This window comes from Hemiscyllium ocellatum (assembly GCF_020745735.1).
Source record: "Hemiscyllium ocellatum isolate sHemOce1 chromosome 27 unlocalized genomic scaffold, sHemOce1.pat.X.cur. SUPER_27_unloc_31, whole genome shotgun sequence".
In the NCBI taxonomy this organism is placed as follows: Eukaryota; Metazoa; Chordata; class Chondrichthyes; order Orectolobiformes; family Hemiscylliidae; genus Hemiscyllium; species Hemiscyllium ocellatum.
In genome coordinates this window covers 167186-178048 of record NW_026867500.1, presented here as the reverse complement: position 1 = coordinate 178048, position 10863 = coordinate 167186, and the positions used below count along the sequence as shown (strand labels likewise).

At 48.2% G+C, this 10863-nt stretch overlaps 1 protein-coding gene across 1 annotated transcript; it reads right to left on the bottom strand.

Annotated features, from left to right (window-relative positions):
- Window positions 1–2511: 2511 nt before the first annotated feature.
- LOC132808111 (gastrula zinc finger protein XlCGF49.1-like) lies at window positions 2512–8897 on the bottom strand. Its single transcript, XM_060822001.1, has 2 exons — window positions 8810–8897; window positions 2512–3775 (listed from the first exon to the last, which is right to left on the bottom strand). The coding sequence occupies exon 2, from the start codon at window positions 3328–3330 to the stop codon at window positions 2512–2514; it is 819 nt and encodes a 272-aa protein (XP_060677984.1). The 5' UTR covers window positions 3331–3775; window positions 8810–8897.
- Between the last annotated feature and the right edge of the window lie 1966 nt (window positions 8898–10863).

Here is a 10863-nt window from a genome sequence, read left to right as displayed (position 1 = left end):
ATGAAATATGATCGCATACGTTGAGTCCATTACTACAGCTTGTTAAGGTCTCTTGCCAAAGAGAACTCTTAATCCTGCATCCTTCGGTAGGATTAGATTAGGATATCTGGTCAGCATGGATGAGTTGGATTCAATGGTTTGTTTCCGTCCTGTGCATCTCTATGACTATGACTATCGAATAAGGGCCAGGTGCAGGCAGGTGGGACTGGTTCAGTTGGGGATCATGGACTGAATGGTCTGTTTCCGGGCTGTATGACTGCACAGCCTCAAATGAATGAGGATCAATCCCAAAGAGATATTAAAGGTCTCGAGCACCACCTTAGGCACATGTGTGGACCCCTTCCAGGTAACTGAGAGCAGTGGGACACTGTGAAGTTCAGTACATCAGTTAGCCAGCAAGTTCTCTTCGGGAGACTTGTCTCGAGAAAGGAAGCGGTTTCCTGTCCCATCAACTGGACTGTGGATCAGTTTGGAGCAGGTCCTATATCTCTGACAACATAGGTGGACAGAGTCAAGAGTGTGGTGCTGGAAAAGTACAGCAGGTCAGGCAGCATCCAAGGAGCAAGAGAATTGACGTTTAAGGCATTAAACCCTTCATCAGCAATGAGGCTTGTGGGCGGGGAGGGCTAAGAGATAAATTGAAGGGGGGGTGTTTGGGAGAAGGTAGCTGAGAATGCGATAAGCAGATGAAGATGATTGGTCGGAGAGGAGGGCGGGGCAGATAGATGGGAAAGATGATGAACAGGTCAGGAGGACGCTGCCAAGTGGAGGCTTGTGGCTGGGATGGGGGCGGGGGGATGGGGGAGAGAGGAGAAGGAGGAGGAGGATACATGAGGAAACTTTTGAATTCCACATTGATCCCATGTGGTTGCAGGGACCCAAGGCGGAATAAGAGGTGTTCTTCCTCCAGGCGTCAGGTGGTAAGGGTTTGGCGATGCAGACAACCCAGGACCTCAATGATCTTGATAGAATGAGAGGGGGAGTTGAAGTGTTCAGCCACAGGGCGGTGAGGTTTGTGGGTGTCCCAGAGTGGTTCTCTGAAACAATCCACAAGTTGGTGTCCTGTCTCTCTGACGTAGAGAAGACCACATTGGATGCAATGGATACAGTGGATGACACTGGTGGAGGTCCAGGTAAATTTCTGTCAGATGTGGAAGGATCCTTTGGGGCCCTGGATGGAGGTGAGAGGAGTGGTATGGGCGCAGGTTTTACACTTCCTGTGGTGGTGGGGAAGGGGCCGGGAGTGGGGTGTGGGCTGGTTGTGGGCGCATGGACCTGACGAGGGAGTCGCAGAGTAAATGGCCTCTCTGGAATGCTGGTAGGGGTGGGGAGAGAAAAATATACCTAGTGGTGGCTTTTGTTTGTAGGTAGCAGAGGCTGATGTGATGTATCTGGAGGTTGGTGGGGTAGAAGGTGAGGACGGTGGGAGGGGTGGGGTTCAAGGCCGTTGATGCAGGATGTGGAGGAGATGTGCTGGAGGGCATTGGCGACCACGTGGGAAGAGAAATTGTGAACTTGGAAGGAGGAGGCCCTCTGGGATTTTCCACGGTGGAATTGGTCATCCTGGGAACAGATGCTGCGGAGGAACTGGGGATAAGAGATTGCGTTTTTACAGGAGATGCGGTGGGAGGAGGCGTAATCTAGGTAGCTGTGGGAGTTGGTGGGCTTGTAGTAGATGTCCATGGTTAGTCGGTAGCCAGAGATGGAGAGGTCCTGAAAAGGGATATGGTCCAGGTGAATTTGAGGTCGGGATGAAAGGTGTTGATAAAGATGACGAACTGTTCAAACTGCTTGTGAGAGCATGAAGTGGCACCAATATGGTCGTCGATGTACTGGAGGAACAGGTGTAGCTGAGGAAAATGGACTGTTCCACGTACCCGACAAAGAGGCAGGCATAGCTGGGTCCCATGCGGGTGCCCATGGCTACCCCTTTAGTTTGGTACATTGGTTTGGATGCCATTTGAGGTTTGTGCCGATCAATTCAGTGGGAACATGCAGTCCTGGGCTCAGTGAGCAGCACTGCAAGCAAAGCTCACAGAATCCTACAGGGAAACAGGCCCTTCAACCCAACAAGTCCACACCGACCCTCTGAAGAGTAACCCACCCAGACCCATTCCCCTACCCCATTAATCTACATTACCCCCTAAACAATACACTGCACCTACACATCCCTGAACACTCTGGGACAACTTAGCTTGGCTAATTCACTTGCTCATGTTTGGATTATGGGAGCACCCAGAGGAAACCCTTGCAGGCATGGGGGGAGAATGCGCAAACTCCACAAAGACAGTCACCCTGAGGGTGGAATCGAACCCCGGTCCCTGGCGATATGATGCAGTGGCACTAATCACTGAGCTACTGTGCCGCCCGTGAGCCAACCTGGGGTTGGGGGAAGATGGGAGGGGTGTGTGGGTGCTGTCTAGCAGAAAACAGAGAGCTCTCTGACGTTCTCACTGCACCCACTGTCAGAACGGGCAGGAGGTTCAGTCCTGGGGGTGACCCACATCAGCGTCACGACGGAATCTGCTGGTGCCCCCTTTGGTGTCTCTGCAAGTTACTGGACGACATGAACCTCCGCCTGCACTTGGGGCAGGCAAGTGGCCTCTCCCCAGTGTGGACCTGCTGGTGCCTCAGCAGGTTGGAGTCCTGAGTAAAGCCCTTCCCGCACTCAGGGCAGCTGAACGGTCTCTCCCCCGTGTGGACCCGCTGGTGGTCCAGCACGTCAGAGGAGCGTTTAAAGCCCTTCTCACACTCAGGGCAGGGGAACAGCCTCTCCCCCGTGTGGACGTGCTGGTGCCTCAGCAGGGCAGAGGAATTATCGAAGGACTTCCCACACTCAGGGCAGCTGAAGGGCCTCTCCCCCGTGTGGACCCGCCGGTGGGTCAGCAGGTGGGAGGAGCGGGTAAAGTTCTTCCCACACTCAGGGCAGGAGAATGGCCTCTCCCCGGTGTGGATCCACTGGTGCCTCAGCAGGGCGGGTGAATTGCTGAAGGCCTTCCCACACTCAGGGCAGCTGAAGGGCCTCTCCCCAGTGCGGAGCCACCGGTGGGTCAGCAGGTTGGAGGATTTGCTGAAGGCCTTCCCGCACTGAGGGCAGGGGAAGGATCTCACCGCAGTGTGGACCCGCCGGTGGGCCATGAGGGTAGAGGCCTGGGCAAAGCTCTTCTCACACTCGGGGCAGGAGAACGGACTCCTCGCTGTGTGGACCCACAATGGGCCATCAGGTTGGAGGAGCGGGTAAAACCCTTCCCGCACTCGGGGCAGGAGAACGGCCTCTCCCCGGTGTGGCTGCGCCGATGAGTCTCCAGGGCAGACAGGAAACTGAAGCATTTCCCACAGTCACCACACTTCCACGGTTTCTCCATGGGGCAGGATTCCTCGGGTTTCTCCATGGCTGAAGCTTCAGCCACACACAAACATGTGTGCAGCCCCTCCCCAGTGTGAATTCCTCTTTCCAGGCCGTATAACTGTTTCTGGCTCCACACTCGGTGCACTGCAACAGTAGGGTCTCTCATCCAGTCCCACTGATGCAGGAAATGTTATGAAACAGGAACCAAAAAGCATTGCTCCTTCTCACAGAATCATAGTCAAAAATCGTTGCTGTCCCGATGGATTGAGTGACTGTCAGAAATTGATGTGAAAATGACGACCGCAGATGCTGGAGATCAGAGTCGAAAAGTGTCGTGCTGGAAAAACACAGCAGGTAAGGCAGCATCCAAGGAGCAGGAGAGTCAAGCATAAGTTGTTGATTTTGAAACTTCCCTCTTCAGATAGTCTGTAAAAAAAATTACAAAAGTCATCACTGTCAATCCAGTGGGGAGGTGGGGTCGGAATGAGACAAGGTATTGACACCGACATCAGAAAGAAACTGACCATAGAGACGTGGCAAACGTTAGTGACAAGCCAGAGTCAGAGAGACACAGCACAGAAACAGACCCTTTGGTCCACTCATCCATGACGACCAGATATCCAAAATTAATCTAGCTCCATTTGCCAGCATTTGACCAATAACCCTCTAAACCCCTCCTATTCATATACCTATCCAGATGCCTTTTAAATGTCATAATTGTACCAGCACCCACCACTTCCTCTGGCAGCTTTGTACACACATCACCTTCTGCATGAAAAACTTGCCCCTTAGGTCGGTTTCTAACAAATTGCTCTCCATCTAAACCCGTAGCACGATGGCAATCCCAGTCTATGTTTGAAAAGTTAAAATCCCTAACAATAACCATCCTATTCCTCTTACAGGTATCTGAAATTTCCATACAAATTTGTTTCTCAATTTCCCACAACACAATCCCAATAAGGTGATCATCCCTTCCTTATTTCTCAGTTCCAACCAAATAGCCTTCCTGGATGTATTCCTAGGAATGTCCTCCTTAAGGCCAGCAGGAATACTATCCCTTATCAAAAACACCACTCCCCCTCATCTCTTGCCTCCCTTTCTATCCTTCCTGTAGCATTTGTATCCTGGAACATTAAGCTGCCTGTCCTGCTCATCACTGAGCCACCTTTCTGTAATTGCTCTGATATCATATCCCATCTTCCTAATCATGCCCTGAGTTCATCTGCCTTCCCTGTTCGGCCTCTTGCAATGAAGTAAATGCAGTTTAATTTGTCAGTCCTACCTTGCTCTCTGTTTTGTCCCTTCCTACCTGACTGTTTGATTCATTCCCTTTCCCAACTGTACCAGTCTCAGATTGATCTCTTTCCTCACTATATCCCTGGGTACCTCCCCACACACCCACCTTGCTAGTTTAAAATCCTCCCCAGCAGCTCTTGCAAATTTCCCTGCCAGTATATTAGCCCTCTTCCAATATTCAGGTGCAATCTATCCTTCTTGTACAGGTCACATCTACCCCAGAAGAGATTCCAGTGATCCAAAAATGTGAACCCTTCTCCCATGCACCACCTCCTCAGCCATGCATTCATCTGCTCTATCCTCTCTATTCCAACCCTCACTAGTTCATAGCACTGGCAGTAATCCAGATTTTCCTAGACTCGAGGACCTCTTTTTTTAAATTTGTGCCTGACTTTCTCCACTGTCCCTTCAGAATCACATCCTTTTCCCTTCCTATGTCATTGGTTCCAATGTGTACAATGACCTCTTACCAGTCCCTCTCCCTTTTGAGAACATTCTGCACCCTCTCTGAGACAGCCTTGATCCTGGCACCAGGGAGGTGACACACCATTCTGATTTTTCGCTGCTAACCACAGAAACATCAGTCTGTGCCTCTGACTAGAGAGCCCCTTATCACAATTGATCACTTGGAACCCGATGTACCCCTCATTGCATGAGAGCATGTCTCGAGACCAGAAACTTGGCTGTTCGTCCTGCATTCCCTGAGAGACCATCACCCCCTACATTTTCCAAATCAGCAGACTTGTTTGAAATGGGGACAGCCACAGAAGACTCCTGCACTACCTGCCTACCCCTCCTTCCCCATCTCCATGCCTGTAGCTGCGGTTTTTCTCCCTTCCTATAACTGCCAAACCATCATAGTCCCAGGTCTTGTAGATTCCTCATTACTTCGAACTGTCGCTGCAACTTATCCATGCGATCCAATAGGATTTACAAGCAAACACACTTACTGCAGACATATTCACCAGTAACATGGACACTCTCCCTAATCTCCCACATCTGACAGGAAGAGCATATCACTCTCATAATGGCCACCTTTGCTCCTTCACAATCTACAGACCCAAAAAAAAGCACCGTCTTTTTGTTCTAAAAAAGTGCTCTGGGCTAACACAGTACTTGTGGTTTATATTTTAAAATTTAATCAAGAGACAGATGTCAGTAAAACATATGATCAAGAAAGAATCCACTCCATTCCCGACTGCAGACTTACAGCTCGGTTACATGTTAAAGACTATACACTTCTCTGGTCCTGTTCTGTGAGTTCCCCCACACAGGTTCCTCCATGGTCAGCTGTGAATTTTGCTGTTCATTAACCTTTCCCAGATGCACTGCAATGTCCAGTAACTGTGCAGATTCACTGCAGTGTAAACTCCTTTTTCTCTCTCCCTCATTTTGGACTCCTATCGAAGCCCCTTATAAACATCTATAAGGTCATCTCTCAGCCTCCTACGCTCCAGGGAAAACAGCCGCAGTCTTTTCAGCCTCTCCCTATAACTCAAACCCTCCAACTCTGGCCACAGCCTTATAAATCATTTCCAAACTCTTTTAAAGTTTCACAACATTTTTCTAACATAGGAGACCAGAATTGAATGCAGTATTTCAAAAGTGGCCTAACTAATGTTATGTACAGCCTTAACATGACTCCCAACTCCTGTACTCAGTGCTCTGATCAATAAAGGCAAGCGCCACCAAACGCCGCCTTCACTACTGTGTCTACCTGTGACTCCACTTTCACTGAATTACAAATCTGCATCCATGGTCTCTTGATGCAGGAACACTCCCCATGGCCTTACCACTAAGTGTGTAAATTCTGCCTGATGTGCCTTTCCAAAATGCAACACCTCACATTTATCTAAATGAAACTTTATCTGCCACTCCTCGGCCCATCAGCCCATCCTAATTCTAATTTAGATTGAACTTTCTTTCCTCTCTTATTTCCTAAACGCTGAAAATCTCCACCCCACACATTCTCCCTCCATTCTCGCTTTGCTGAACCTAATCCATGCTGTATCCTGAAGGGTCTGGTTTACACTGATTTACAGCCCACGCTTGGGGGATCTCATTGAAACATACAGAATACTGATTGGCCTGGACAGAGTAGATGTTGGGAAGATGTTTCCATTGGTAGGAGAGACAAGGCCCCAAGGGCACAGCCTTAGAGTTAAGGGAAGACCATTTAGAACGCAGATAAAGGGGAAACCTTTGTAGCCAGAGAGTGCGAAACCTATGGAATTCATTGCCACAGAGGCTGTGTTGGGCAAGTCACTGAGTATATTCAAGACAGAGATAAATAGGTTCTTGTGCATCAAGGATATTGAGTATTGCGGGGAGAAAGCAAGAGAATGGGGTTGAGAAACTTGTCAGCCATGATTGAATGGTGGAGCAGACCTGATTGGCTAAATGGCCTAATTTCTGCTCCTATGTCTTATGGTCTCTTGCTGTCCTGGACATAATGAGAGAGAACTGGGAGCAACATTGAACTGGATATGAATATACCTACATCTTGGTGGATAGGCTGGGACCTTTTTCACTGGAGCATAGGAGGTTGAGAGGTGATCTTATCAGGGGTATAGATGAGGTGAATGATGGGTGTCCTTTCCTTAGAGTGGGGGTTTTAAGTTAGGGAGCAAATTTTGAAGGTGAGTGGAGAAAGATTTTAAAAAGACAGGAGGGTCACCTTTGTTTTCCCATTGAGAATGGTTCGTATGTGGAATGAATGTCCAGAGGAAGTGGGGATGCAGGTACAGTTACAACGTTTAAAAGACATTTGGATAAGGACGTGAACGGAAAGGTTTGGACGTGTTATGGACTAGGCCAGACCACTCAAAACATTCTTAAGCAGGCAGCACAGACCGTAACTTTGCTATTTGTTTCAGTAAGTGCACAGTGAAAATTACCCAGAGTTAGCTAGGTTGACTACCAGGATTTAAAACAGATAAATGTATTCACAAGAATACAGAATGAAACACAAAGAACAGAATATAGAATATCCACAGAACTCAGTCTGTCTAAACTAGACTTAATTATACTGTTCCAAATATACATAACAGTCCCAATAAACAAACCCCTTAAACATACAGTAAAACTGAAACAGAGGCTGACAGGTCAAAGTTAGAAGGGCTGAAGGAGAGAGAGTTTAACAACCTTTCTCCACACAGTCCACTGCTGAACTCACTCAAACAAGGCCTCAGCTTTCACAACAGATCACTCGTCTTTCATTACGCAAGTCACTTCGAAAACATAAAAGCTTGGGCCTAACGTCTCATCTGTTGACGTATAAACAAAAAAGCCGACCAATACCCTTTCATTTCTGTACTAAAACATCCGTTTTGGAGCCCAGGCCCATTTTACTACCACTCTGAAAAAAACCAAGGACACAGTATCCTTGAGAAGAAGGACCAGCTTTTAGAATAAGGACCAGCTTTGTGACAGAGGGATATGGGCCAAACACTGGCAGATGGGATTAGTTTAGTATGCAAACATAGCAAGGACTAGTTGGACTGAAGGGTCTATTTCTGTGCTGTATGATTCTGTAATGTTCTCAAAACCATTTTCTTGCCTTCTCCTATAACCATCCACTTTGTTGTTCATCTGAAGCCAGATGACCTCAGCCTTGAATATATTCAATTACCGCCCCCCCCCCACTAATTGCAGGAAGTCATCCCCATTTTTGAACTCAATTCCTCTTGCTAATATACTACTTGCCTTGCTGATTGCTTGTTGCACCTGTCTGACAACTGGCAGTGACTGGTGCAGAAGGACGCTGAGACCCCTTTGTACATCCACACATCATTCCTGATGAAAGACTCGTGCTCAAAACGTCGACTCCTGCTCCTCGGATGCTGCCTGACCTGCTGTGTTTTCCAGCGACACTTGACTCTGATCTCCAGTCATCACTTTCTCCACAAACCAATATATTATCATTTAAACCATGCACCTCCTTTCTGCCTTTTTAAAAAAGCAATAGGCTTTAACTTTACATTGTGGTACTACTGCATTTGCTGTGCGTTTGCCAACGGAGACACAGACCTGGACCAACTTTTCCAGAGTCTGTCCCCTCCCTGGATTCACTCCCTTTCCCTTCAGTTCGTGCAAATCAGCAACTGAATCCCAGAACGAAAAAGAATAGAAAAACTGGGTGAGAAAAGAGAGTGCGGTACCCACAGATGTTGGGCAGAGTTGCAGTCTGGGGTGAAGTTCATTCAAAGAGAGAGAGAGGAACAACAGCAACTTCAGAAACTCACTGCCCAACTTCCGCATTCAGACAAAGACGCTGTTCTGATTGGCAGGAGGACCAGGTTCCTTCCGGTCCTCCGGGTCTCACCATTGGTCTTTCAGAAGAAAGTTATGCGCCGTTTCCGCGGACAGCGACGAACATGCTCAGTGCTTTTGCTGACACCGCAGTACATGCGCAGTGCTAGCTGACACCGAGAAGCATGCGCAGTATGCTCTGTGGAGCTGCTGGCGTTACCGACAGATTTTCAGCGTCCAAATGTCAATAGGAGAAAAAAAGCTGCAGCCACAATTTTATTTTTCCCTGTGGCTCGACATTTTATTCCTTTTGAATTTCGTCCAGCTTTGTATGTCTTTCCCCAGGGTAGAGGAAGTCCAAAACTAGACGGCATAGGTTTAGGGTGAGAGGGGAAAGATTTAAAACGGACCTAAGGGGTAACTTTCATGTGGAGTGTGGTGTCTGTATGGAATGAGCTGCCCAGAGGAAGTGGTGGAGCTGGTACAATTACATTTGAAAGGCATCGGGGTCAGGATGGGTATCTGAATAGGAAGGTGTGAGAGAGATATGGGCGAAATGCTGTCAAATGGATGCCTAGATTAATTTAGGATATCTGGAGGGCATGGGCGAGTTGGACTGAAGGATCTGTTTCTGTGCTGTATGATTCTATTTGTACATTTCAATGCAAGTTTCAGAAACATGACTGCAGCTTTTAAAAAATAAATTAATATGCTTTTAGACTTTAACGATGTTTTTGAATATATCATTTTAGCTGTTCTTAATTTTAAAGATCAGCCATTTCTTGCGCACCCCTGTCTTTCAGGTAGAGTCATCACTATCAATTCTCTTTTTCCTGAGAAAGAGATACAGCAATCAAAGAGGGCACGAGAAAGCATGGAAGAATGGTAGATGGAGGAGAGAATGGACAGAGAGCGGAGTATATATATAGAGAGAGAGAATTACATGGGACAGAGGGTGAGGTGCAGAAAATGAGGGGAAGAGAGAGAAGAAGGCTGAGCACAGAGAGTTGGTGGGTGCAGAGTGTGAGGAGAGAGAGTAGACGGGGACCAAATGGTTGGGGGACTGACAGCACAAATTCCACCTTCCTCAGGACTGGTGTCAGTGTCTCATAAATTGGAACCCACTCCACCCATAGCAGACCTATGGCAATCGTTTCTCAATAGATGCTTGGCTAATGCAGTAGAATCATATAATCCCGACATGCCATCTGGCCCATAAAATTCAGACTGACCTTCCAAACAGTATCCCTTCCAGACCCACCCGTTTTTCCTGCAGTTCCCCATGGTTAACCGATCCTCAGTTGCACATATGTGGACACTTTAGCACGGCCGATCCACCCTGAACTGCAGATATTTAGACTGAGATGAAACTGGAGCACCCAGAGTTAACTCATGCAGACAGAAGAGTGCGAACGTGTTAAAGTCCACACAGACAGCTGTTCAAGAGTGGGACCGAATCCAGGTCCCTGACGTTGTGAGGCAGTCGTACGAACCACTGAGCCACCGTGCCGCCCAGAGCTTTGATGTTCTGCTTTGTCCTCATAGTTTCTAACTTCTCATGTGCCCTCAGCAGAGGCTCTCTCCTCCTGACATTGTTGGACCACACCCACTGCAACCTCCCTTTCCACTTCTCCAGCCCTGAGCACATCGGTTCCTGAAACCTGGCACCAAACAGACACCAATGCCATCTGTGCTCCTGCTGATAACTGCAGAGAACGGAGACCATCCCTGTCACTGTTCTGTCCCTTACCACCACCTCCCCCTCCCCAATGTTGTTTTTACTCCCACTGCCCAACCGGTTAGCTCCTCCCACCTGCAGATGGTCGTATCAGATCCCTTTTACCTGCCAGTCCTGCACTTACACCCTCCTGACCCTATCCACTGATGCAAACAAAAGGCTCTCTCCAGAGAGGAATGACCGTTTCCCAGAATAAAGTGCCTGGTTAACTTTCCCACTTTATCCTCAA

Bases quoted from the DNA above. Each gene is read 5' to 3' on its own strand.
- LOC132808111 (XM_060822001.1), bottom strand. From the start codon at position 3,330: ATGCTTCAGTTTCCTGTCTGCCCTGGAGACTCATCGGCGCAGCCACAC.